Source organism: Diplotaxodon limnothrissa, linkage group LG10 (genome assembly GCF_057381915.1).
Source record: "Diplotaxodon limnothrissa isolate DT_005_m linkage group LG10, D_limnothrissa_male_GT1.1, whole genome shotgun sequence".
Taxonomy (NCBI): Eukaryota; Metazoa; Chordata; class Actinopteri; order Cichliformes; family Cichlidae; genus Diplotaxodon; species Diplotaxodon limnothrissa.
The window spans coordinates 1,364,099-1,391,757 of record NC_140605.1 but is presented as its reverse complement, the minus strand read 5'-3'; the positions used below and the strand labels follow the sequence as shown (position 1 = coordinate 1,391,757).

General features: G+C 48.7%; 1 protein-coding gene across 1 annotated transcript in view; it reads right to left on the bottom strand.

Moving 5' to 3' along the window:
• zzef1 (zinc finger, ZZ-type with EF hand domain 1) overlaps positions 1–27,659 on the bottom strand; it is a 32,520-nt gene that overhangs the window by 3,851 nt on the left and 1,010 nt on the right. Inside the window, exons 2-53 of the mRNA XM_085364238.1 lie at positions 27,021–27,165; positions 26,709–26,903; positions 26,427–26,610; positions 26,141–26,340; positions 25,514–25,724; positions 25,304–25,420; positions 24,423–24,601; positions 24,088–24,186; positions 23,914–24,005; positions 23,664–23,809; positions 21,866–21,971; positions 21,536–21,754; positions 20,288–20,379; positions 19,944–20,161; positions 19,723–19,856; positions 19,580–19,650; positions 19,379–19,493; positions 19,129–19,294; positions 18,899–19,020; positions 18,687–18,809; positions 18,082–18,251; positions 17,913–17,994; positions 17,629–17,830; positions 17,392–17,525; positions 17,036–17,276; positions 16,863–16,945; positions 16,688–16,778; positions 16,117–16,603; positions 15,871–16,035; positions 11,809–11,928; positions 11,531–11,692; positions 11,281–11,413; positions 10,260–10,398; positions 10,012–10,177; positions 9,666–9,928; positions 9,398–9,570; positions 9,091–9,283; positions 8,856–9,001; positions 8,194–8,474; positions 6,378–6,552; positions 6,056–6,188; positions 5,752–5,978; positions 5,298–5,606; positions 5,119–5,219; positions 4,908–5,043; positions 4,453–4,812; positions 4,227–4,370; positions 3,956–4,124; positions 3,780–3,878; positions 3,512–3,677; positions 2,621–2,771; positions 513–584 (exon numbers count right to left, since the gene is read on the bottom strand). Coding sequence (XP_085220364.1) covers positions 513–584; positions 2,621–2,771; positions 3,512–3,677; positions 3,780–3,878; positions 3,956–4,124; positions 4,227–4,370; positions 4,453–4,812; positions 4,908–5,043; positions 5,119–5,219; positions 5,298–5,606; positions 5,752–5,978; positions 6,056–6,188; positions 6,378–6,552; positions 8,194–8,474; positions 8,856–9,001; positions 9,091–9,283; positions 9,398–9,570; positions 9,666–9,928; positions 10,012–10,177; positions 10,260–10,398; positions 11,281–11,413; positions 11,531–11,692; positions 11,809–11,928; positions 15,871–16,035; positions 16,117–16,603; positions 16,688–16,778; positions 16,863–16,945; positions 17,036–17,276; positions 17,392–17,525; positions 17,629–17,830; positions 17,913–17,994; positions 18,082–18,251; positions 18,687–18,809; positions 18,899–19,020; positions 19,129–19,294; positions 19,379–19,493; positions 19,580–19,650; positions 19,723–19,856; positions 19,944–20,161; positions 20,288–20,379; positions 21,536–21,754; positions 21,866–21,971; positions 23,664–23,809; positions 23,914–24,005; positions 24,088–24,186; positions 24,423–24,601; positions 25,304–25,420; positions 25,514–25,724; positions 26,141–26,340; positions 26,427–26,610; positions 26,709–26,903; positions 27,021–27,165 — 8,607 coding nt within the window. The remainder of the gene's footprint in view (positions 1–512; positions 585–2,620; positions 2,772–3,511; positions 3,678–3,779; positions 3,879–3,955; positions 4,125–4,226; positions 4,371–4,452; positions 4,813–4,907; positions 5,044–5,118; positions 5,220–5,297; positions 5,607–5,751; positions 5,979–6,055; positions 6,189–6,377; positions 6,553–8,193; positions 8,475–8,855; positions 9,002–9,090; positions 9,284–9,397; positions 9,571–9,665; positions 9,929–10,011; positions 10,178–10,259; positions 10,399–11,280; positions 11,414–11,530; positions 11,693–11,808; positions 11,929–15,870; positions 16,036–16,116; positions 16,604–16,687; positions 16,779–16,862; positions 16,946–17,035; positions 17,277–17,391; positions 17,526–17,628; positions 17,831–17,912; positions 17,995–18,081; positions 18,252–18,686; positions 18,810–18,898; positions 19,021–19,128; positions 19,295–19,378; positions 19,494–19,579; positions 19,651–19,722; positions 19,857–19,943; positions 20,162–20,287; positions 20,380–21,535; positions 21,755–21,865; positions 21,972–23,663; positions 23,810–23,913; positions 24,006–24,087; positions 24,187–24,422; positions 24,602–25,303; positions 25,421–25,513; positions 25,725–26,140; positions 26,341–26,426; positions 26,611–26,708; positions 26,904–27,020; positions 27,166–27,659) is intronic.

Sequence of the window (27,659 nt, the reverse complement as noted above, 5' to 3'; positions counted from 1 at the left end):
TTATCGTAACAGTTTGGACTATTGTGTCACCTTTGGGTTTGTTTTCACCCTGACAGGTATTAGGTAACCACTCAGCAGAACCACCCACAGTGTGCTTTTCATGCTGCATCCTCTGCTCCTCCTAACTGCCTGTGGGCTCCTCTGCTATACTGCGTGGTCCTGAGTGCAGAGGACACTGTGGCTCGCTCTGCCACACATGCTAATGGACTGTAATTACCAAATACATTAGTCCCGAGCACAGCCCACACACATTCAAAACAAGGGGAGGGGGTGCAGAGGGATCTGCTAGGTGTCAACAGCTCTGTGATTCACTAGCAAAAGAGACTCCAGGCGAGCTGACTCACAGCAACTCAAGAGCGTTCAATCAGTGGGACTGCGTGGTTAAGAAAGAGTTGCATAACACTTTAAGGTGCACGAGCAACTTCTCTGAGCTGCAACCGTCCGCTGAGTGCAATGCTTTGAATTTAGGAATATGTTAATATGCAAAGACAAAGAGAGAGAGGAAGCCTTACCATGGCGGTGTGGTTGAGGAGCTGCTCATCAGTGGTCATGGCTAACAGGTACTCCTGGAGGACGCCCTGAGCCTGGAAGACACGTCCAACGCAGGTAAATTAGTAATGCATCGTTTGCACCATTCCAGCATTTAGTTTGATGCATGCATGCAAGACGCATGAATAAAACCAGATAAAGAAGGAACTTCCTGAAACAGAGCAGCAGGCTACATAAAAGAGGCGCTCGGTTATAAATGAGGCCTGGTTCCCTGACCTCTCTTCATCTCAGCATCTAACTGAAGCGTGGGATGTTGGAAAAGTCATTGAAAATTATAAACAAACTAAACGAGAGCTTCCACTTGGCCCTATGAGAGAGATGTACCTTGGGCTTACATAAGCACAGGGATTTGGAAAACACAGATAAGACTACACAGAGGCTAAATGGACTGAGACTGGCCAAATTGAGCTTTTACAGCACTGGAAACACAGTCCAGAGCTCTGCTCCAGCATTCATCCAAAGTGTTTACGCTGTAGGAGCAACCCAGGACGATTTGTACAGGCAGTGGTGCACGACTTACAGCTTGGATTCCTAAACAACTTTCCCTTCTTAGGCAGCGACTTAATTGACTCTCAGAGGAGCTGACCATGAACTTTACGTGCATTCAGAGAACGAGAAGCCCGAACGTGAAGCCCGATGGCCCCTGAAGCCCTCTAATAAGCTGCGTAGGCGCTCAGAGCTAATGCAGCCACAGAGGACTCGATGCTGCTCGTTAGCTTCGTATGACTCGAACATTTTGTCACCACGGCGCTGGTCAGTATGGCCGTGCATCATCACTGCAGTCAGCTCTGACAGCCAACTTTAGTCACATCTTTCTGAGGAAGATCACAGATGCTTCCCCAGTATGTCAGCCACAGTGGACACCAGCATTCCCAGTTTTGGCTGGATGTAATCTAAACGCTTTGTAGCCCATTTGTCACCAGTCTAATCCAGTTTACAACCACACTTCCAATAATCCCGGACCAAGCACATCTCAGCCCACCCTTACTTCGACAGCTGCAACACGACGTGTTCATGTGTGGTGTTAAAACCACGGAGCCATTTCACACCCATCAGGAAAATCACAGTTGCGTCACATTCACTGGAGAACTTGGCGCGGCGTGAACAACAACTACTGCTGACGTCACACAGCTTCACTTCACTCCTAAGAAAGAAATCTGCATCATACGTGTTTGTATAACCGAAGTGTGTCTGCAGTGCTGCTGTACACAACGCGTTACACACCATCATGTGTTGTTACGCTGACTGCAGTATTCATGAGGGGCATCCCAGGCAAATGTACTGAGCGCCACTACCGCCCCCTGGTGCTTGTTCAGAAACACTGCAGAACCTCAGCTCGCCAGTCCCTCTCTTACACGTGACAACATCGAGCGGGTGCAGCAGAGACTCCGTCCTGTAAGATGATTTAAGTGATGTCCTTTTATTATCAGAGAGAAGCCTCGGGCCTCGCTGGGAAGGCTGCAGGAGAGGTCCTGCTTTTCTGGCCCTGCCTGCTTCCCCTGCATCGACAGATGGGAAACTCCTGGCTGATGGTGCGCTCATAATCTCGAGACTTCTCTTCATTAATAATTCAAAACAACTGAGACGGAGAAAGAGAGCGAGCATTCATAAGCATCACAGTGAGCAGCATCTCTTCCTCGTCCGTGCAGCACGGCGCTGTCCCACAGATGGCTTTGGCCACGAGCCGAGCGTAGAACAGGTGCACGGTAAACATGCTCACAGAGACGCAGAGAGGAGCTCTGAGTAAATGCTCCTTCATATTAGATCTTTACTGTTGGAATGCTTCATATTTCAAAAGTGACAAAAACATGAAGAAAAAGGATTTTTAGATGATCAGCTGTGTGTGTGTGTGTGTGTGTGTGTGTGTGTGTGTGTGTGCGCTTCATATGTTAGTGGGCCCAAATCCAGGTCCCCACAGGGCTGAAGGCATTTTCACACTCAAACGGTGGTTTTAGTGTCATGGTCAGGGCCAGGCATTCATTATAGATGGTGAGGTTAGGGAAAGCGTTATGTCCATGGGATGTCCCCACGAGGATGGCAAACCAGACGTGTGTGTTGATGCATTACTCACGATTGCACGGGCCTCTGCGATAAAGAAGAGTTCAGTGAGGGCTCTGTGAAGAGGCAGCAGCACCGTGATGCTGGTGGGATCCTGGCTCAGGCTGTTCTCCATAGACATGAAGAGCTGCCACAGAGGTCGCAGCAGCGTCAGCGTGCAGGCTCTGCAGCAACACATCAACAGCAGGATGAAAAGCTGGCACAAAATGCTAATATCACCTCCTTAACTCTCAAACTTTGTCTGTTCATCATCTTACAAGTCTGTCGTCATGAGGTCATCTCGTTCAGCCCCCCCCCACCTTTTTTGCACCACGGACCGGCCTTTAAGGTGTCGCGGATAAATACAACAAAATAAAACCAGTACCAAAAAAAGAAGATTTATTCATAACACACAGGAAACGACCCACGATAAAAAATAATGATAAAAAGCCTGAAAACCATAAATTTCACACTCGAGCCTCAACTATCACGACCTGGTACCAAATGACTCAGACTGGTACCAGTCCAGGGCCCGGTGGTTGGGGACCGCTGATATAGCTCCCAACTCAAACGCAGAAAATCCTTTAAAGAGATTTTCTAGGACGCTAAACGGATGATTTCACTCTTAAAGATGGAGCTGCTGCCCGTCTACACACCAACTTCTATGAATTCCCTCATCGTGACCTGATGGTTGCTGGGTCAGTTTGCACATATGGAAATTTCTAAACGCATACTTTACCTAATTTCCATCATGATTACAAGAGCATGTATGAAGGCTTCTATGCAAATGCTGCGTGGAGGTGCACTCCTGCACCAGGACATGATGCTGAGCTAAAGATGAGAGGTAGACGGCACGGCTGCATCCAGGTGGGAGTGTGACAGTCACGGACGCATTTACAGAAAAAAAGAAGGAGGCTCGACCTACGTCTGGGACTGACACTGCAGCAGACGCAGCAACAGGTGAATGGCTCTCAGTCGCTGGTTTCCAGTCTGTCGACAGGCCACGCCCACTTGCCACTCCCAGATGTCGGCTAGTGGCAGTTGGCTGAGCACTTGGTCATCAGCTAGCATTTGCTTCAGTATCTCAAAACCTGATGAGCGAGCAGAGAAGAGTTGATGAAGCCGATGTTAATGTGACGTTCAACAAAAAGGCTGCAAAGCGAATCTGAACCCAAACAGAAGGAGGACGGCACCTGTCTGAAAACGGCCCCTGTGTCCCCCCGTTACGGTGAACTTGTAGCCCCACTCTGTGTTGCTCATGTCTGACATGAATCTGTAGTACAGGGTATCACCTGAGAAAGCCAGAGATGCAAATATGAAGTGAACAGTCACACGATCTCAAACGCAAACACACACGGACGGTCCTCACCGGGGATTTCAAAATCGGACCACTTCTGCGGAGACCCACTGAAGTTGTGAACATCTTGGACAAAATCGCTGCTGCTGGACATGATGAGCTCGTCGCAGCCTTCCTCTGTGTAGCAGCGGGAATCGAATTTTACGGACAGGTAGATGGCGCCAGGGATGTGCACCTTGTCCTGAGGGCAGAACACACGACATGAATCCCAACACAGCGCAGGTCTTTGTGGAGTTCAGATGTTCAGTAAAGCACACGTTTGAAGCAACAACAACCGACTCACCTCAAAGTTGGTGTTGTTATCGTACGGGTGTTTGGACTCTCTGACCTGCACTGCCATGCCAGGCTCCTCCATGAACTGGCAAGCAGTGAGAGAGAGACTGCAGAGCATGCTGTGGCTGCAGCCCTTCAGCACCCTCTGAAGAATCTGATTGTAAAAGCAAACAAAGCGGCTTCAGCCCATCGTGTACTCGCACACTACTTTTGTTCACTTCTGCCTCCCGTCTCACCTTCTCCCACGACGGCCGCTCCTCCAGCTGCATCAGCATGTCCAAGATGTAAGCCATGTGCGAGGCCCCGCTCAGCTCCAGGGCCTCCTCGCTCATCGGCGCGTCTGCGGGCCAGTCGGCCAGCAACGACGCCAGCACGTGGCGAGCGTACAGCGTGGCGATGGCCTGGTTGACCTTCACCAGGTACTGACGAACGGCTCGGTTGCTGCGCACATCCAGCTCTTTGTGCAGCAGAGCGGAGCTTTTGGTGCGTCTCTGTTTGGCATAGCTGAGCTGGAGGTCGCTCTCCGAGTTGGTGATGAGCTTCTGGGCTACGACGTTGATCTCCTCTGTGGCCTTTTCACAGTGACTCGGTTTAGACTGCCAGGCCAATCAAGAACATTATCATTTAAAACAACGACTTGTAACACTGACTGAGAAACTGGCTGTTTTAGAGCATTTTTGGAACAACCCACCATGCAAGACACCACAATCATGTCCGTGTCCACAGCCTTGGTGTTCCGCTCCTCAGACCGAGGCCGCCGGCTAGATTGCCACTTCTGGGCCAGCGTACGGATCGTCTCGTCCGTTTTTATCTCTTCTCCATCAAATCTGAAAAGCACAACATCACAGCAAGTTTTAGATTTGAGTGAATCCATGAATCACAAAGTAAATCTTCATCCTCACCTCTTCTGGACCTCCAGGAAGAACGAGTCGGTCCTCTTCATCTGCAGCTCATACATAGCTCGCAGAATGGGCAAAGGGGCGTTTAAGGCATCGTGGGTGATCTGCATTTGGAAGGAAAAAAGTCTTGAGCGTTTTCTTTCACCCCAGGTTTGGCTGCGCGTGTTTGCAGCACAACTCACTTGGAAGCAAATCTTTGTCTCCTCATCCAGACCCTCCAGCGGGTCGGGCTTATTGACATCAGTGTCGTCAGCACAGCAGCTGGAGTGGTCCGAGTCGTGCTCCTTGTCCTGCTCTCGTTGCTCTCGCTCCGGGTCCTGGGCCATGGAATGGATCTCCCTCTTTGAGGAGTACAGCATGATGGAGAGGATCTCCAGGTCGCGCAGCAGCCACAGCTTGCTGAAGCCGGTCCCCTTACTGCACTTCCTCACCAGCAGCTGGGTCAGGCCTGACTCCTGGATGGCTTCATGTGCGTGCTCCACTCCGTGCTTCTTAACAAAAAACACAACAGGACATGAAAAGGAATCGTGCCAAGTTTGTCTGATCAGAGGTGGGATACTGATCATGTTAAACAGGTCGGGGATAGCTTGTTGATAAGAAGCTGTCCAACGTGGAGGGCGGATATGGTTGGAGTACCTTGAGTATGTTATAGAGGCCTTTAAGAGCCAAAGACAGGACCCAGGAAGCCTCCACGGCATCAGAAGAGCCGTTGTCCTGGCTTGTCTGCAACAGGTGGCTAATAATGGAGGTGAAATTGCCCAGGTAGCAACTGAGCAGCGTCTTTGGGCAGCCTTGGCCCTCTGGCTGCCCCGGTAGACTGACCGTGCAAGAATCCTGAGACTGGATGAGTTGGTAGTCCTTCACTACGAAAGCGAACACACAGAAGGTTAATCCAAAGATGACTCCTCATCATACGCGGTCCAGAAGCTACTGTGCTAACCTGTTTTCCTCTTGCGTGTTCTAACGTCCACCACCGCAGCATGGTTCTTTTCTGTGAAGTGTTTCAGCAAGATCATGTTGTGCTTTTCATTGGCGTTGTCGATAAACACCGTCTGGGTGCCCACACACAGCACCTGGCGTGCACACACACACACACGCACGCACGCACGCACACACACGCACACGCACGCACGCACGCACACACACACACACACACACGCACACGCGCGCACACACACACACGCACACACACACGTCACAATAGGCTTCACAGAGTCTCAGTAAGGTTTCAGACTCCACAGCATCAACTGTCTTCTACCCACCTCGGCGAAGCCCACGAGCACCAGCAGTGTGAAGAGGTTGGTGCGCTTCAGAGTCTGCGGCAGCTGCTGAATGCAATGGTCAGTGAAGGCGGCGATGATTGTGCACCACTCGGGGCAAGCATTGAGACTGTGCAAAATGTCTGCCACCGTGCATGCCCAGTCCAAGCCAATGCGACTGCAACCAAACATCCAAACAGCTGTTTACACATCCACAAAAAACAACAACAGGGAAAAACAAACAAACTGGTTTCTATGAGCAGCTGGCGCCACCTCTGCCGTTAGGCCCATAATTTTGTAGTTTCCCTCTATAAAGCCCCGCAGGGGATTTCAAATCGATCGATCTGCGATCGACGTTCAGGGGATTGTAGGATGTACAAACAGTTTTATACATGTTTTATTGTTCAGACATTTTCAGAGGCTCAAAAGTAATTGGACAAAGAGCATCATCAACCCTGGGCACTCGAGCCACAGCTGGCACGCCCAGATGTGGCTCGACACGCATTAACCAGAGAAAGTGCATGAAGAAATAAATATCTACGGCCGGGCCGCACTGCACAGACACAGCTGTGCACTTCTCAACGACGGTATGTGAGCTAACAGCAAACGCCAGCGTCAGCACCACGGAAATACACGGATACATCCGAAGACTCGAGACGCTTTCAGGACTGAGGTGTTCGGACCAATGTTTTCTTTCCTGATCAAACCAGAAAGCTTTAATAAGCAGCTGGATTCGTCTCTCAGACACAGAGGACATCGAAATGCAGCCGACTGAACTGAAAGCTCGACTCTGCGGGGTCAAAGTTCGCAGAACTACGAGCGCAGCTGAATCCACAGCTGTGCGTGTTCATGGAGCTGCACGTTCACCTGCTGCACGTCACTACCTGACACGTTTAACTGTCTTAAAACACTGCACGGGGCTTATTGACAGTATTCGGCTCACAGATCTGTGTGAGCTGATCTCCCGTCACACTAAGAGTGTCCTCAGGTCTGAATGTGGACGCTCGGAGACTCTGAGTGGGAGACCAGGACCGCATTAACACGTGTGTCCCTGCATTAACAAACGTGTCGTATTGGCCCAGTTTTTCGCATCATTGTTGAGGGGACCATAAATATACAGAGACCATTAAATGCACTTTGCCAACATCTGTGAACAAATACAGTTCGATGAAGTTGTTCATTATAGTAACTGTTGCTATAGAGCGTTACTACATTTATTGTTCATGCACATGAGGACATTTTAGACGGCACTCATCATGCCGACCCTGCTCAAGAGCAAAATGTAGCAGCTGACAGAAAGCAGCAGGATGAATTTGTTGACCAATACTCTGCTCAGATTCAGCCAAATGCTGCAACGCCGATCGCTCAACACTCAATGACTCAAAGCCGAGAGCGTCTCATGGCAAAGACTGGCGCTTTTGTCAGACGCTTAAACTGAACCCAAAAGCTTTTCAGTTACTGAAGAGGAACCTGAAGGCAGAAAGACGGACAAACGAAAAGTATGTGAGGGCAGCTGCAGGTCTGTCAGAGCGCTGATGTCCACGCATTCAAGAAAAGGATTAAAAACAGTCCTTCTCTTTGAAGTGATGTCACTTTGCCCAACTACTATCGAGCCTCTGAAAAAGGGCCCAACGTATAAAAAAACAGTTCACGCAGTATTTTGTTAAGGCTCGTGAATAAAGGCTGATCTGCACTTCAATCACATGACTGTTAATTTAAAATCTTTCACACAGAGGCAACTTTGTCCTGTATTTGTGATCAGCAGAGACATCGTCCTGGCTCGTCTGCAACAGGTGGATAATAACATAATGATATTTACCTGTCTAAACAGACGGCGCCCAGGCTGAAAAGCAGCTGTATGGTCTTCCAGCCCTGGATGTCTGAACAGGACATCTCTCCTTGTATCAGCAACTCATACTTGTCAGCCAGAGCCTCTGTCACAGCAGCGTCAGCCTCCATCGGAGGGATCCGGAGCAGCAGCTGACCCAGGAGGCCTAAGGTGAGGTGGTAGGTCTCATTCAGAGAGCCAGCATTGGAAATGACTGCCTTAAAAAGCTGTGGCAGCATGGAGCTCAGACTGGGCAGACACAGGGAACAGCCCTGACAGGAAGACAGCACACGTGAGGATAAGAGGAGAATATGTCAGCGCAGTCATAGGAGTGACGAACCTTTAGAAACATGTACAAAATCATTTATACTGTCCAACAGTTGGACAACAAGGTGCCGTCCATCAAGGCTCGCCGTTTGTCCACTTCTCATTGTTTAAATGTGTAATTCAGCTTCTTCGTACTGACTGGAGTTTCCCTGAGAGTCTGCTGTATGGCCCACAGTGTCATCTGGGCCAGCCCCTGACCTCAGCCAAGCTAAACGGCTGACAGCAGATTAGCCTTGTAGCTGTAACTCCATATTTATTGCACAGACATGAGAGCTGTATCTCCTATCTTAATGTTTTAACCCCACAAAATGATTTTGGTCTCTTACTGGTTTGGCTGGAGGTAGCATGGCTGCCAGCAGTCCCAGGATCCTCTCTCTTGAGCACTCGGAGAACACGTGCCCCTGAAGGGGAACTGGGGGCAGCCTATCGTCAGTTTCCTTGACAACATCAGATGTTGGCGAGTTGACTGCTCCTGGTCCACAATTTGGAGCAAAGAAGAGTAAATAAATAAATGAATACATTGAGTTGAACCAGGCCGAGCGTCTGGGTGAAAGCACTCACGTCGGACCACAGGAGAGAGGGCGTCTTCGCTGGACACTGACGGGGTCTGGCTGAGCCGGGCGGAGTCTAGGGTGTCTTGAGTGACCAGCTTCTTTTTGTCCCCCGGCCCACTGCTCGGAGGGAGCGACAACTCTGGCTGAGCAGGAGGAGGACAGCTCCCCTCCTCTGCCTTTTTCTCATCTGACGGTTTGTCCTGTTTGACAGAGGACAGGCTGACTTTTACGCGTTTCTGCATCTTTTCTGTAAATCGGCGAGACCCAAACATGAGGACGTCACATTATCTTTGAACATGAGTTGCATTCCCCACCTTGTGCTTAGGAGATGAAGGAGAGCAGATTGCTGCTGTGCTACCAGGGAGCGAGGAGGTGTCCGTGGCTGTGCTGAGCTCTTGAGAGGACTCGGGAGAGACTGGACACAGCTCGCTGTCAGAAGCAGAATCGTTGGTGGACAGCAGAGCAAGCAAAGCAGAGGAACGGAAACCTATGCAGAGCACAGGAGAAACAGAGAGTATTACATGTTAATAACCAGTCTGTGCAACGTAAAATTATGCAAGTGCTACACTGCTGTGAACTTACCTTTGCCAGTCTGTCCTTTGAGCAAGCAGTCAGTGATGAGCTGGGAGCAGTGGGTCTGCAGGGCTTTGGCCACGTTCAGAGTGTCGCTGTCCAAGGTGTCTCCATCCGTTTGCTTCTCGCTGCTCAGCTCTGACGTGTACAGGGCCAAAGCAGCAAACAGCAGCCAGGAGTAGTTGTGGATGTAGGGCTGGATGAGACGGTGGCGATCGCTGATCCGTATGGTCACCATGGGGTACACAGTGATCCGATGGGTGGGCAGGTGGCTGGCGATGGGACGATAACCATTTAATAAAAGGAGAACTAAAGAGGCCAACCTCAACATTAAATGTGAGTTGACGCGCGTCACCTGTCAGGATACTTCTTTGCGTGGTAACAACCGAAGCACAGGTCAAAGTCTTCACACACGTTGCAGTTGATCCTGCTGCCTACAATAAGCCCCTGGCAATGATCGCAGGCATATTCCATGTTTACCATCTCATGGTCATCCTCGTGGCCTTCAGGCTTGGCACCACCTGGTTTACATATACACGCATCCAGAGTGAGTATAACTACGACTACGGGAAGGTCCTCTGATCATCGGTGTCATGCACTTACTAAGGAAGCAGGTCTTGCAGAGGTCCATGTCCATGCACTGCAGACATCGGTAGCGGTGCCAAGGTGCCATCCTCTCACAGCCATCGCAAGAGATCACGACGTTGAGCAGGTCACAATAGCGGGCAATGAACATGTGCATCTGTGGACGGAGCACGTGCCTGATTAGAGTTTTTAAAATGACGGAGCATGCGTGCACATGTGTGTAAGCTGCAGCACGAATCTGCAGGTTTTTGTAAATGCAAAGGGAAGAATGTGGAGAAGAGAAAACGCAGCCAGCTTTGAGGCGAGTCTGGCTGTGAACATTGAAACGTTCATGTAGGGCTGTGCGATACGACCAGAATCTCATATCCCGATATAAAACATCTATCGTCCGATAACGATATAAATCACAAATTTAACATTTTCTGTAAATTCTGTGAATCTCGGGCAGCTCGACGTGAAGTGTTTCCTGCTGGGTGTCGTGTAGCTGGAGTCGAGTGTTTTAACGATGCATGAAACGATACATTTTTAGACATAAGCTGTAACGGCGCCGTTTCCTTTGTGAGTATTTATTACACGGCGTGCTGCGGGGAAAAGCCTGTTCTAACGTTTGAGTCTAAGCTTTATTTTTTAGCACCTGGCGGCTCGTTTTTACTTCTCATCCTTAAATAATCTGCATCTTTCACGTGATTCAGTTTATTTTGAAAAGTCTCAACAGGATCTTGAGCTTTATTGTGAAAGGTTTATGTGGAACATAAACAAGCGGACACGCGATGCTGTTACCGTCGCTGTTGCTAATGACAACGCATAAAAACAGGCGCTTGTGCGTCAGCAGTGTGGGTATATTACATATAAGAGAAAGAGAACTAATAAATTAACACAGCCACTACAGTGACATCAGAACCATGTAAAAATATTGCCGTAAACAGTTTTTGTGACACCACGAAACAAACGATAGCGTAAAATGAAAGAACGTTTTTATATCGTCATCTGATATATATGGTTATATCAAACAGTCCTACGTTCATGGACTGCAGTGTACCTTCCTCCTGTCCTCCATCGATTCCTCTTCATCAATTTTGTCATACCACTTCTCAAACATCCCGTCCATACACTCATCCATCCACTCCTGGTTCTTCTTGTAGTCTGCAATCTCATCCTCCTCTGTCCACTGACTGCAGATGAAGTTAAACCACAGAAGAAACTTTATGAATAAAGCAGTTTGTGAAAACTGAGGTGTCTTTTGCCTTCTTCAGCAGCTTTTCGTACATTTAGACGAGCACTGAGATTACCTGATGGCAGTGTCATGGACGCTGATGTTCTCCTGAGACATGCTGAGGAGGAGGTCAGGAAGATTGATGCTCAGGAAGAAAGGAAGATCGTGCGCCTCCCAGTTCATGTCCAGGAGGTGCAACAAGCAGGTCTGCACACACGACAGGGCCGGCAGAAACGCTCTGTGGGGCAGTGATCGCGATCAGGTCACCGTGCACGCACTTTCACAACAACACTTCCTGCACTTGCAACAAATCTAAATTCACAAAATCACGACGGGTTAGAGGAAAGCGCTCACTTCTCATTGAGGCTGCTGAAGCCCTGTACCGCCTCCACAAGCATGAGCACCAGCTGATGGTAGGAGCGCCTCACTTCCTCTCCCAGCTTTTGCCCGCTGTCTGACAGCTGAGAGAAATAACTGGAAAACACAAAGAAAATGTTGTTTCTGTGCAGCCAGTCAGCAAAACACCAAACTGACATCGGTGACTAATCTCCAAAAAGACTTGAGAACCAAACTAAACTGCTGCCATCACATTTTGGGACACAACTGTTAAAAACCTCTTGCTGTAAAAAGTCTTCTGGGGCCTGGAGAGACTCTGCGTGCTTTGCTGCAATCTGCAGAGTTTAACCCTTTAACTGGGTGAGTGTTTAAAGCGGGGGTGTCCAACTCCAGGCCTCGAGGGCCGGAGTCCTGCAGGTTTCAGAACTCATCCTGGGTCAACACACTTGAATCACATAATTAGTTCATTTAGGCCTCTGGAGAACTTGAGGAGGTCATTTAGCCGTTTAAATCAGCTGTGTTGGATCAAGGACACGTCTAAAACCTGCAGGACACCGGCACTCGGGGCCTGGAGTCGGACACCCCTGCTTTTGTCCAAGATGTCCAAGATGGCGCCGCATATGGATGCCCTGGTGCTTCAGTGCGTTACTTTTGTCTTGTTTTTGTGCATTTCTTCTGTGTCTGGGCACTCCTCTGGATATTCTTACACCAGAGAAGAGCTCCTTAACTGCAGGACTACAACGCCTGTGGATTTATTTCCAATATTTGTCGCATCTGCGGCAGATTTACTGCTGACTCTGATCAGGAAAGTGAGACGTCGAAAGAGAGGTAAGCGAGCCGGCGTACTCGTGCGTTTGAGGAAACGCGGACTGAGAACGGCCCTTCCTGGGATCTTCCTTTCTAATGTACGCTCACTCTGGAATAAGATAGACGAACTGGCCCTGATGAGAAGCATGAACAGAGACTTTGCCTCCTCCTGTGTCTTATGTTTTACGGAGTCGTGGCTCTGTGAGAACATCCCGGACTGCGCGCTCAAGCTGGAGGGCTTTCATCTGCTGCGCGCGGACCGGCAGGCCGCTCTCTCCGGTAAAACCAAAGGTGGAGGTGTCTGCTTCTACATCAATAGTGGCTGGTGCACAGATGTAACAGTGATTGCTCAGCACTGCTCTTCCTCTCTGGAATATCTTTTTATTCACTGCAAACCGTTTTATTCTCCGCGGGAGTTTGCTTCATTCATCCTGGCCGCTGTTTACATCCCGCCAGACGCGGATGCGCGAGCAGCTCAGTGCGCACTCGCAGAGCAGATTCTCCACACGGAGCGGACATACCCGGACTCTCTCATCATTGCTCTTGGGGACTTTAACAAAGCCAATCTGAGCCATGAGCTTCCGAAATACAAGCAGTATATTAAATGCCCGACCAGAGAGGAGAGGACATTGGACCACTGCTACAGCACGATCAGCGGGGCCTATCGCGCGGTGCCCCGCGCTTCACTCGGACTTTCTGACCACGTCATGATCCACCTAATCCCCGCGTACAGACAGAGGCTGAAGCTCTCCAAACCTGTCGTGAGGACCAAAAAACTGTGGAGCAACGAGGCTGTGGAGGAGCTTCGCACGTGTTTGGAGACCACAGACTGGGACACATTGAAGGCTGCTTCTAACAGCTTGGACGAGTTTACGGACACTGTCACCTCCTATATCCACTTCTGTGAGGACAGCATCGTGCCATCACGCACCAGGGTGAGTTATAACAATGACAAACCCTGGTTTACTCCTAAACTCAAAAAGCTGTGGCTGGAAAAGAGAAAGGCGTTCAGAAGCGGAGACAGGGACTGCTACAGAGAGGCCAAGTACAAGTTCACTAAGGAAGTGGACATTGCTAAACATCAGCACTCTGAGAAGATGCAGCAGCAGATCTCAGAGAATGACTCGGCCTCTGTGTGGAAAGGTTTTAGGAATATCACAAACTACAAGCCTAAAACCCCCCACTCCACTGATGACTTGCTCTTGGCCAACACCCTCAACGATTTCTACTGCCGTTTTGACGAGCCATCAGGCAGCCTTCACACCTCCAACGGCCCCAACAATAGAGACACTTTGGACACCCATTCCCCCACCTCTCCCCCCTCCATAGAGCCATCACCACCTTCAAACTGTTCACCTGCAACACCCCCCTCCTCACCCCACACAAAAGAGGATTTCACACCACCTCCTCCCACCACAACTCTTCATATTCATGAAGCAGATGTGAGGAAGCAGTTTAAGAATCTGAATGCTCGGAAAGCTCCCGGCCCAGACGGTGTGTCTCCTGCCACCCTCAGACACTGTGCAAACGAGCTGGCCCCAGTGTTTTCTGGCATTTTCAACTCCTCACTGCAGGCATGTCATGTGCCTGCCTGCTTCAAGTCCTCTACCATAATCCCTGTCCCCAAGAAACCTAGGATCACTGGACTAAATGACTACAGACCCGTGGCTCTGACATCTGTGGTCATGAAGTCTTTTGAGCGCCTGGTTCTCTCCCATCTCAAGACCCTCACGGCCCCCCTCCTGGACCCCCTGCAGTTTGCATACAGAGCCAACAGGTCTGTAGACGACGCCATCAACATGGCCCTACACTTCATCCTGCAGCATCTGGACTCCCCAGGAACCTATGCCAGGATCCTGTTTGTGGACTTCAGCTCTGCCTTCAACACCATCCTTCCAGACCATCTCCGAGACAAGCTTTCCCAGATGAATGTGCCTGATCCCATCTGCCGGTGGATCACTGACTTCCTGACGGACAGGAAACAGCATGTGAGGCTGGGAAAGAATGTCTCGGACTCCCGGACCATCAGCACCGGCTCCCCTCAGGGCTGTGTTCTTTCTCCTCTGCTCTTCTCCCTGTACACCAACTGCTGCACCTCCACCCACCAGTCTGTCAAGCTAATCAAGTTCGCAGATGACACCACCGTCATTGGGCTCATCTCTGACGGGGATGAGTCTGCCTACAGGAGGGAGGTTGAACGTCTGGTGTCTTGGTGCAGCCACAACAACCTGGTGCTGAATGCCCAGAAGACAGTGGAGATTATTGTGGACTTCAGGAAGCACACAGCCCCACTCCCCCCATCATCCTGACTGACACCCCCATCACCTCTGTGGACTCATTCCGCTTCCTGGGTACCACCATCACCCAGGACCTGAAGTGGGAGCCCACCATCACCTCCGTCATCAAGAAAGCCCAGCAGAGGATGTACTTCCTGAGGCAGCTGAAGAAATTCAACCTGCCAACACGGACGATGATGCAATTCTACACCGCAATCATCGAGTCCATCCTCACCTCCTCCATCACCGTGTGGTACGCTGGAGCCACTATCAGGGACAAACAGAGACTGCAGCGTGTTGTGCGCTCTGCTGAGAAGGTGATTGGCTGCAGACTCCCATCTCTGCAGGACCTGTACACCTCCAGGACACTGCGGCGTGCAGCTCGGATCTCAGCTGACCCTTCTCACCCTGGACACAGTCTGTTTGACCTGCTCCCCTCAGGCAGGAGGCTCCGGTCCATTCGCACCAGAACCTCTCGCCACAAGAACAGTTTCTTCCCCTCTGCTGTTGGACACATGAACAATAACCACATGACTGTCCCCGCCACTAACACATGACCCTACGCTGTGTCACTGCATCATTTCATGTCTGGCACTGATCACCACCTGCACTCATGTATATATCTTTCTACGTAGCACTCATAATTCTTATTCTCATGTATATATCTCATGTATATCTCATGCACATATCTTTCTTTCTACATAGCACTTTAATTCTTATTGTCTGCACTGAAGCACCGCAGCAATTTCCTAATGTTGTAAACCTCAACATCTGGCAATAAACCCATTCTGATTCTGATTCTTTAAAAGGTAAATTAGGTCAGGGTTTAAAGGGTTAAATGAATCCATTCATTTATTTTCATTATGGAAATCTAAGACCTACTATCCCACTAGGACCAGTATGCGTGCAGCATCATATTCTGTGACCTTATTCTGATTGCTCCTGTGTCATGGAGGTTCATGCGTAAATGAATTAAAACGGAAAAACTGAGATTTACCAGGTAAAGTCTTTTTGGCATGCCAGCAGCTCCTGTAGGAACAGGATGCAGGGGGCTTGGAAGAGGTGCGGCTGTCCCATGGAGTGGAAGCACTGCTGAACCATCTCCAGCACCTTGCACACACTCAGGGCCTGCGCTTTGTTCAGAGACAGCGTCTGCAGAATGCTGCAGGAAGAAGAACGAGGACTTAACCCTGGATGCAAGTCTCATTATGCGTTACCAAACAGGAGAGTAGCAGTTTCTCACCTCGCTGTTGTGAGAGCCTGTTCCTTTATGAAGTTTAGGATGTGTTTGAGTATCGGGTAGCGATCTTTGACTGAGGGAGTCATGCGAGGCTCTTCTATAGAGCGGCAGGACAGGAGACGAAGGCGTGCCCGACTGAACGGAGCTTTGCGGTTGTAAGCAGAGGGGGAGGCTGGCTCCCCAGGCTGGGGGGAGAGACTCTCTGTCGAGTCTCGATGGGTTCGCCTGCTGTGGCCACATGAGGATGAGTTGGGAATGTGAGTACCGGACGACTGACTCTGTCCAGACCTGGACTCGTAGCTTTCCTCAGACCCTGCAGCCTGAGGTCCCACAGATGAGCTGGCTTGGAAGTCTCCTTCTGAAATAGAACTTGATTGGAACAGCAGAGCACTGCTGCTCTCTGTGGCTCTGGGAGCGTCGCTGCCTTGGCATGGAACGCCGCAAGGAGCAAATCGGAACAACAAGAGGCTCTTCTCGATGCACATCTCAGCTGAGAACAAGAAGAAAGAGTTAAAATGTCAGGAAAAAGCAAAGTAAAACCAAGACATGACATTAAAAAGGAAGAAGCACTCACCCAGTGTCTCCATGGTAACCTCATCAGGACCACCTTCCCGCTCGTCATGATTGTTCATCTTGCCAACCAGATATCTCTGCTTCATCTCCAGCTAACAGGAAATAGATCCCAGCAGAGTCACAGGTCAGAAACATGAAAAGCACGAGCCAGCGGAGATGTCCCGTGTTACACTCACCATCCACGTTCTGATGCTGTCTGCTAGTGAATACACCTGCACGAACTCTTCACTCAGACTGGATTTACAGTCCGGATTAACTACTAGCACAAAAACACAGATGGGAGAAAATCATTCAGAAGATTAATTAAGGAACAAACTCACAAAAACACAGCTGTATGAGCGCTGATTACCATAGCTAAGAAGTGCGAGGTTGAGGGCCGGTGTGTGGTACACCATGGCTGCCCAAATGGCATTCACAGCTTGGTCTATCTTTGACCCAGCGGTGATCTCGTTCCTCATCGCCTGTTTCCTGCAAGACTGCATGAGGGTCCTCATCAGCTCTGTTCTAGCGTCTGTTAGCTCCTGTGAAGGGTTCCAGCGAGCAAAGTCCTCCAGGAAGCCCGTCGGCTCATCCAGAGTCCACGTGCTCGCCTACCACACAGAAAAAGAAAAACACCATCAGAGCATCTTCCAGTCGAGGTCACCGACTAATGCAACAGCAGCATCCGGTGCTTGTACGTAACTGAGGCAGCAGAGCGTTTTTTACCTGCTCTGTGATTGTTTTTGTTCGGGTCGCCTCCCTTTTGTCACACAGCCCATGTCTCAGGATGGGTTTCCATAAAGGTGAAGACTGAACATGGGACATTTTCCCTGATGGAAGTTCCTTTACACTGCGAACCTCTGGAGACAGAAACCCACAATAATACACGCTAGTGCCTCAAACTGGTTTCTTTTCTGCTCTGATAAACTGCGACTCAGGCCAGCCTCATGAAAACCGTCTCACCGTGCGGAGATTTCAACGCCAGCGTTCTGGATGCAAGGCGACCCATCAGACGAGCCACCAGCAGCTGCAGATCTGACATCCAAGAAATGGTGATGTCTGGTAAACCCAGCGCTGTTACAGTGAACTTATAGCCCCACTCGTTGTTGCTGCTGTCAGAGTGGAAGAGGAACTGCAGCTGGGGACCGGTGTCAAAGGTCACTTTCTAAAGGAGCAAACACACAAGGACACATTCGTAAACATCAGTGACGCATCTGAAGACCGGCCTGTGATTTTCCTTCGCCTACCTTTGGCCACTTCTCAGTTCCGACCTTCATGTCGTAGCGGACCTTTCCCCCTCTGGAATCTGTGAATTCTAAGTAGTCGTATCTGCGAATATTGTGAGCACAGTTAACAGGATAAAATCCCCACAAAGGATTTCAAAGACAAACAAATAAACATTTACAAACACGTCACCTCTTCTCTGTTTCACAGCGTTCATCAAACTCCACCTCGAACGACGTCGCACCGGGGCAGGCGAAGATGCTCGTCTCGTGGCGGCTGTTCTCGTAGTTGTGCGGGGACTCCATGTTCCAGGTCCTTAGCACCACCGGCTGCTGGGGTTGGTGCCAGTTCTCTTGATCCACCTTATAGTGACAGGTTACAACAAGTTTGTGGACTGCTGCACTGTTTGTGTAGCTCTGAACACCACACAGTGGATCAACTCAAACACATCAAAACGAGGCTGAACGCAGACTTTCAGCATCACTTGTAGAAGTATTATGTCACAGGAAATACAGACATTTTTAGACATAGTACGTTTATATAGCCTCCGTTATCTGAAGGTCAAAAGTAACTGGACTGATAATACAAGTACCTCTGTTGTGCATTTCAGAAAGAAACACTGGCTTTCTTCCCACAAAAACACGTGATTTGCCTTTCTTATGGTTTTAAATACTTTTCACCACTAATTAGACTGGTCCTTCTGGACCCTCCATTCCCCAAATACATGATATCGGCTTCATTCGCACCCCTACGATGGGTGGAGGCAACAGAAATGCTAGCGGTCAAAGTGGACTGACCTTAGAAAAGATGTCTCCGGTGTCGCTTGACAGGCTTCTGAGCAGCTCAACGAGCGAGGAGAAGCTTTGCAGCAGCAGGCTGTGGGGGATGTCCAAAGGGCACAGCTCCAAGAGGAAGATCATCTGCCAGGACCCAAACCAATTATTCACAACGCACTATTCTAGATGTGTCTATGAAGCCAATTAAAGTGCATAACACAAGAGAGCATTACCAGTTGTCTGAAGACTGTGGCTATGATAGAGCTGCCTAATTTTGCAGTAATCTGAGCTCCAGTGTACCTCTCCAAGAGCGAGCCAAGGATCGACTTGACACTTTCCAAGAACTGATCCACATCTATTGAAAACAAATCATCATACAGCTTAGTCACACATTGTTGTGCATGCTCTGATAAACACACAACCCCTGACAATCACGTATGTCGTCAGGAATGACGCGTCTCACATTTCAGCAGGATGTCTCTGGCCAGCTCCATTGCAATGGCCGTGGACGCTCCTCCTTTGAGCTGCAGGTAGCACCAGGAGAGCAGACTGCCCTGCAGAGCCCAGAACAACGACAGCAGGACCGATCTGCTGGCGCCGCTATTCTCATCCACCATCATGACCTCACACTGAAGGACAGAAGACACGAGGAGAAGCGAACTTTAGAAAGACAAAAGAAACGTTCAATGTCCACCCGTGAGAAGCGGGCTTACCTCTCTGGTGGCAACCAGGAGCAGCGTCTCCATGACTGAGAGTATTGGGCTGATGTCAAAGTCTGAGGGAGCTCCTTTAGGAGGGAGCAGCAGAAGGCCACTTGGATCCTGATCGCTGCAGAGGAAGCACAGACGTCACCGACTCCTCGGGATGTCTCATGTTGACAGGACCATATGATGACGTGTTTGTACAGCGCTTACCTGAAGTAATTACAAAGGGATTCAAAGGTAACCTTCACCGACTCTGGCTGATCCTCCTCTGTAATGTTCTTCTGGAAAAACACAAAAATACACATTAGGAGAATCGTTACGCTGCTGCTGCTTAATAACACTTACAAACTCACCATCATGTGAAAGAGTTTGTCTCGCCTGACACGTTTATCAGGGAAGAAAACAGCCGCTCCATGAAGAACGGCCTTCACCGCTTCTGTGTGCAAAGCCTTTTCCACGGATGTCTCACCTTCCGGACTGTCCACAACTACAACAAAAACCACAAACAGGGTTGCTACGCCGGATTTCTCTGATGCTTACAAAGCTGCTCCCTCGCTCTGTGACGGCTCCTTACTGTGACAGAGGTGAGTGTAGAGCTCCCACACAGCCCTCATAGAGTCACTGAGATCATCTCTGCTGCTGGACATGGATGGACGAGCTGCTGCGCCAGCTTCATCTGGTACTTTGCTCTCCTCTTTGCCCCGGGACTCCCGGGGGGTGGGCAGCATGGGGAAACAGTTCTGCATCAGCTGGAGGAGGAGAACTCTGCTCTTCGTCACCTCCTCGCCCTCACTGGAAGAAAGAAACATGCTAACTTGCAGCAGCCATGGACTCCCACTGACTGACTCAGTGGTAATTATCATTCCAGTAATTCTAACAACAAGTGCCAGCCTTGGCAGAGAGAAGAGCTTCACTCACATCTCCCTGAGTTTGCTGTAGAAGCTCCAGAAGAGGCTCAGGCTGAGGCCACTGAACTCCAACAGATACTTCTGCTTGCAGTGAGAGGCATCCTGTAGACACAACACGCAGCTCTATCAGTCATAAAGAGATGGGAAACATGTTGCAATGACTCTGAATGGCCATCAGGGGGCGCACTGTCTCATGTCTCAGGTTAGTTTACTGATTTCGTACAGGTTACATGTTTCTCTTGCTTTCTTGTAGGTTTCTTCATCTTAAATGCAGGAGTTTCCTCTTCAGCACTTTCCAGATTAATAACGGTCTTAATAGTATTCAAACTATATCTGAATGTGGCCCAGTGACTACTGCGTTCATCCTACGGTCCCTGCACCGTGCTGAGTGGCAGTTTTCTTTTTTTATCTGAATGATTTTATCACCGATAAAGTTGGTTTTTCTTGCCTGTTATGATTCAACCAAATGCAGCTGCCTTTGTTATGCAAGTCAGTCTTTACAGCTCTACTAACTCCTGCTAATGGAGACTCGTCACCAGCTGATTGTGCTCACAGGTCTACTGCCCAGAACCTCTGATCTCAGAGGAGCCAGCAGGAAATGACAGGGTTTAGTGATGGAGCAGATCCTCGTGGGAAATGTAGGTGTTTGCAAAACACAGCAGTGGAGTTTACTGAGGTTATTGAGCCCAGTGGGAGCATCGTGAGTGGAGTTATTGCCACGCTCACACGTTTCCAAACCAGTGTGACCGTGTCTGGTTTCAGGACACTTAAGGTGCATGGCGGCGTGCACTAGCTATGACTGAAACGTCACCGAGGGAACGCGGCCTCAACATTGAGCTGCTAGCTGTCTAACTCGCCACAGTAACTCATCAGTGCTGCTGAATCAGCACGCCTTTTGCTCCATCAGCCAACACGTCTGTGGCTGCGCTGACTGGATGCTGATAATCCTGATCACCCTCTGTACCGCTTACAGGACACACAGAAGGACGCTCTCTTTAAAATCTGTTTCAGATGCAGGAAATCTTTACCACCTCATACCTGCATTCATTTCAGATTTAAGCTCGAGTCTTAGTTTAATAGTTTAATACAAAGAAAGAAAACTTTTTTTAAACTCTTCGGAGCCATTTCGTCTTGTGATGCTTTTTTCCTCTTACATTTTAATATAGTGAAAGTCATTTTTCATGTTTTGGCTGCTGTCACACAGTAATTTCCCAATTTTGGGGATAAAATGGGGTATTTTTATCTAACAAGTAGGTACCATGTCTCGTGTGAGCTGCTGTATGAAGAAGAGCGTCTTGTTTAGCAGACAAAGGCCGGTAACAGCATCACCGTCAAAGCTCTCTCCTTTCGGACTGAGGTCATCCAGGTCTGCGAGCCTCTCTGTCCCAGGGCACAAGTAGCCACTGAAGCTGAGGGACTGCACACCAAGGCGCTCGGCGTTGTCCTGCCTGGTGCACAGGAATTTCACCATCAGGAACTGTGAAGACGGAAGAATTACAGGTGGTGTGACAATGACAGCACAATATTAAAGACTAACTAAACGTTCACCAATAATGAAGGGAGCTGACTAACTGGATGTAGTGTGTACCTTGGCAACACGACACTGCTGCAGCTTGATCTCCACATCATTCCAGTCGTCCTCCAGCTCAAACCAGCCAATCGGCTCGTCTTCACTCTGCGCTGGAGTCCTGGCGCTGCAGGTCAGGTGACAGCATGGTGTAATAATAATAATGATACAAATTTAAAATAGCAGAGTGGAGAGGTTATGTGGGATAAGCTGTTTTGAACAAGTGAGTTTTGAGTTGGGACTTAAAGAGAGAGAAGGAAGTGAGATTTCTTAAATCAGGAGGTCGGGAATTCCAGAGTCGAGCAGCTGAAAGCTCCCCATGGTGGCAAGACGAGGAGAGGGGACGGAGAGTGAAAGAGAAGAAGAAGATCTGAGACACCGAGATGGGGCGGTGATGTGAACCAGGTCAGAGAGATATGGAGGAGAGAGAGATGATGAATAGCCTTCAATGTGTACAAGAGTATTTTGAAATTGATGCGATATTTGACCAATGAAGCTGCTGCCAGACAGGAGTGATGTGGTGGACAGAAGGGGTCCAGGTGATGATACGAGCAGCAGAGTCCTGTGTTGGAGCTTGATGGTGGATTTTTGAGTAAGACCAGAAAGAAGTGAATTACAGTAATCGATCCGGGAAGTAACAAGGCTGTGGACAAGAATGGCAGCGGCATGTGGGGAGAGAGAAGGACGGAGACGATTAATGTTGCGCAACTGAAAATATGCAGACCGAGTGACGTTATTAATGTGTGAATTTAAAGACAGAGTACTGTGGAGGATGAGACCCAGACTTTTCACAGAGGAAGACAAGAAGACCGGCGAGTTATTGATAGTAACAGAGAAACTGTTGGTTCTGGATAATGTTGACTTAGTGCCGACCAAGAGGAGCTCGGATTTGTTACTGTTGAGTTTGAGAAAATTAGAAGAGAACCATGAATTTAGTTCAGCTAAGCAGAGGGTGAGGGAGGAGGGGGGAGAGCAGAATCAGGTTTAGTGGACAGATACAGCTGGGTGTCATCAGCATAACAGTGAAACTGGATATTGTGTTTATGGAAAATGTGTCCAAGCGGAAGAAGGTAGATAATGAAAAGAAGGGGCCCAGGACAGATCCCTGCGGCACGCCAGTGCTCAGAGGGAAGGACTGAGAAGAGAAGGATTTGAGTTGAATAAACTGAGAGCGGTCAGACAGGTATGATTTAAACCAGGCTAGTGGAGTATGGGAGAGACCGATGGAGGCTAGCCTACTGAGGAGAACAGAGTGAGAAATAGTGTCGACAGCAGCGCTCAGATCGAGGAGAATAAGAAAGTAAACCGGAGTCAGCTGCCATAAGAAGATCTTTGGTTACTTTTATAAGTGCTGTTCCTGTGCTGTGGGACTGGAACTGTTCATACAGATTATTATTAGTTAAATGTGAGTGGAGTTGTGTGCAACTATTTTCTCAAGAAGTTTTGAAAGGACTGGTCGATTGGAAATAGGCTGAAAATTCTCAAAATGACTGGGATCTAGACCAGTTTTTTTCAATATTGGGGTGATGGCGGCAAGTTTGAGGGAAGCAGGAACAGTTCCAGTGGTAAGTGAAGAGCAGATGATAGCAGGTATGAGGGGAAGCAAAGAAGGCAGACATGCCTTGTGTCAGCTACACACAGTATCAACCACTGAGGGCCCCACACACATACAGACTGCTGAGGGGTCTAAAGTTTGTCCCACTTTTAGGACTGGATGGTTCATTTTAGTGAGACGGTGTCAGTCTGTTCTTATCACAAGAGCATTTCAAACTAACATATAGGAACAAATAAATAGTTAAAAATAGCTGCAAATCCTTACCTGCTTTGTACAAACTCTTTGAAGTCCTTGTAGTCCCAGGAGTGATACTTTTTAAACCTTTTGAAGTGTTTCTCTGCATCGAAAGGGTCGTCCTCCTTATACGCAAACACTAAACCACATTTCGGTCCAATGGCTCCTTTCCGCACCTTGTCACACAAACACAGTGTAAGACCTGCAGCACCGTAATCCTCCGTCACTCTCTAGGTTATTGTATTTTGCACTGTAATGGTAAAATTATAGGCTGTCTCACTTTGATCTTTATCTGAGTGACCTGGAAGTTGCTCTGGTCCTCCGTCGAGAGGATTACGCTGGCTTTCAAACGGCCGGCTTCTGTGAGAAAACCTGCAAAGTATCCAGCAGCACTTTACGTCATGTTGATTTTGTACTCAATCTGAAGAACAGTCGTTATTGATCTCAGCTGTACCATCTCCAGTGGAGTACTCTGTTAGCATGTTCTCTGGTCCTGATTTCTCATCTTTGCTCTTCACATCACAGGCCTGTAAGTGCAGCTGGAGCGGCTTCCCTGTAATAAGCCAGAACGTCCAATCACAGCACACTTAATCATATGATCGCGTTCCATTACGTTGCAACTTTGTTACTACACTGGAGGACGGGAAGGCAGTAATCAGCACACTGCAGCGCAGCTTTGTAAAAGAAGAAGCAATTTTCCACTAATGCAACTCCTCCTCAGAAATGGCACTTTCTCAGATTTCAACGTCCTCGTGTGAAGAAGAGGAAAAGAAGAGCCGTTTACGTTACCGTTGCGATACAGCAGTCGTAGCCGGACCGAAGCCATAGAGACGATGAGAGGCGAGGCCTTGTACTTGGTGTCTAAATGATCACTGATGCAGGACAGGGCCTGAATGACTTTTGCCACACTCCCTCTGGCGAGGGCGAAGGCCAGGAGGGTCAGCTCTACATCAGGACTCACACAGCAGCTGCACACAGGAGAACAAATACTTTGCCATGAGTCAAACTTGTCGTGCCAGCGCACACTTTCCTTTTTTATATAAGCTCTAATGCCATGCTCACACGCTCAGCAGCATGTGCCTGCTGTGTTGTTGTTTAAACTGACTGCAGAGCTTTATTCACACACCGCGGGCTCAAAGGCCACACCTGACCTCAGCTGAACTTAGGAAGTGTTTCCTGTATAACCCAAGTGGATCGAGTAGTTCTAGCAACAATTCGACACATTGGAAATCGTAAATGCAAACTGATATTAAATTGTTTTAAATTTGTCAGAAGGTTAAAAAATGTGAATTTCCTGACGGTGAATTAATGGTTGTGGCTTTACAGAGTTAATAAAGGGACTCTACACAAGTAGATGTTTCCACCTTAAACAAGCTGTTTTACTTCCTCCTCATTTCAGCCTATGAGAACAGAACACGTGGGACTTGTAAGCACACAGAGCAGTGTGCATGGATGACCAGATTAGGGATAACTTAGTGACATCATACATATCTAAGAGTAGAAAAAACAATGTTTTTCTGCCTCTGTCGGCAGAATTAGATTTGCAGAGCACCAAATGGAACAAAGTGTGTCGCCGCCTCAGTTAACCAGTATTTTTGTTTCCACCCGCTTTTACTGAGATGACGTCAGCATGGTGAGCTCAGTGTGGTGTCCGTGCCACAATGCCTTACTCTGCTATCCTGAGGAGAAATCCATCCACCTCCTCCAAGATGTTCGCAGAAAAGAACCTGGGGAACTCTGTGGATGACGGTGTAAGGGACAATGGCGGCATGTGACGCAAGGCTTTTCTAAAAGTGAATCAACAAAAGAAACCAGTGGCATCAGTAGGAATCTTACAAATGTGATGTCAATAAACACATGCAGTGAGCTCTGCATCTTACTGTGTGCTCTGAAGGACGGTCTGGGCAAGTGCAGGGTTCGTCTCCATGGACGCAGTGACCAAAGAGGTGAGGAGAGACAGGTACCAGACGGCTGAAGCATCCGAAACAGACATCTCTTTATTCTTGGTAATCTGATAACCCAGCGTCTTCAAGCCGTGAATCCGTGTGTCGCATCCATCACTCAGGCACCGCTTAATGTTGATTTGGATGTCTGGGATTTAGTGACAAGTTTATGTGGTTAACGGAAAAATCAGATACATCCCACAGGAAAGAAAGGAGAGCACCGTTGAAGATGCTGTAGAATAAATATTGATTAGGGAGGCACATGTGAAACACATGACTTAACTATGGGGACCTCAATACATGCAAAGCACAGCTACGATTTTTAGGTGTGTGTGTGATTATTAAAAAGGAGCACATGTGGAGCATACATAGGCCTGTAAGCTGAAAAACAGACTCTCTCTTGGACTGGATCCCCTCGATCTTCAGCTTGTGGAAGCCTGCATGTGGACCCAATAAGGAGGCACAACTGTATGACCCCACAAAGCTCATATGAAGCTTACACCATGCTTTATGTTCAGACAGGTGATAGTGTGACCTAGAAGCATCAGTGAGATGGTGACTCACAGGGGTGTGTGATGTTGGCATTCTCCAAGAGAGCTACATAGCCCGTGACATTGCTCGGGATGCGGATGTCTCTGATCTCCTGCAAAGAACGCCGGTTCTTCCCCACAGCAACTGACACTAGCTGAGGCATATAGCTGTGGTCATTAGAAGCCACGGCAATGGCCAAACGTCTCAAAACAACATCCGGTTTCATTTTTAGTCTGGGAAGGGAGAAAGGAGATGAGTTTCCACCTTAGATCTGTTAATAGACTTGCTTAGAAACATCAGAAACTCAGCTGCCTTTTACCGTATCCAGTGCGAGCGAGCGCTGCCGTCAGACTGCCAGAAAGATGCCGTTTCCCCATTTGTCATCTTGTAGATGTCAGCAACATTGGACGAAGCTTCTATTGTGCTGTAGCACTGAGTGACGACCTTGACCATGTCTACGTCTGGGTCACGGTCCAGCTCTGCTCTGTACTGAATATCCAAATCTGAAAGAAAAACTCACATGAGGACAGCCTCACCACAGGCGTGGCGCTGCTGGATGTGCATTTAGCCTTAAATTACTAAAGAGAACACTCATGCTCACCTTTCTCCTTCTGCAAGAGGAATTCCAAGAAGTCCTGCACCACACTGGACCTCATGGTACAGATACTGTTGTAGCCCTCTAAAATTGGGAAAGGGATGGCACTGCTGGGAATACGATTCCTGTGTAAGAACTTTAGAATTTTAGAGGCGTGTGCTCCTAATCGGTCTTTGGTCTTGGAGAATATGTCCACAAAACCTGTGGAAAGGAAAACACAAGAGAAATGAACGGGTTAACTTTTCGGCCACACGCTGGCTGCACTGATTCAAATAAGGTCGAGTTTGTTTATCCGGGTAAACAAATCACGTATCGTACCTGGGGTAAGCGAGCAGGCCTGAAGCTGTCTTATCACATTACTCAGCTCTCCCTGCAGATTAGCTCCATTGGAGTTCTTCAGAGCAATCAGCATGCTCTCTATGTCCACCACTCCATCCCCCTCCGCATCAAACTGACCAAAGGCCTGAGACAGTGGAGAAGGACAAAGACTCTTTTATACCAACATTTACTTCCTCACTTTCACAGTGTTGCAAAAATCTACAAGAACATTAGTCTTAAAACACAAATGGCTGAACAACTGGTGTTAACATAAGGAGCCCTCAGCTGGAAGCATCTTTATCGCAGACTATGTTACGTAGCTACACTTTTGGAGTCTGTGGCTTGATTCCTGAAAGAAACACCGTCCCACTCCCTATTTAAAGCACAGCTTTGATAGTCAGGATTTACAAAGAGCTCAGACTGACATGCATTAGTTCAACCAGTCATCTGCAACCACTGGTTAAAACACAGCCAGTCAAGAGACGACAAAACAACGTGGTCTGCTACAAGTGACCAAAGCGGAAAACCTCGTGACAAACCCCACAAGAACGGGTGACATTATGTCAGCTCGTTTACTCGATCCACTGCAACTTCTAGAAATCTACAAACGGCAAAAACAAAGGGGGGGCTGCTAGAAAA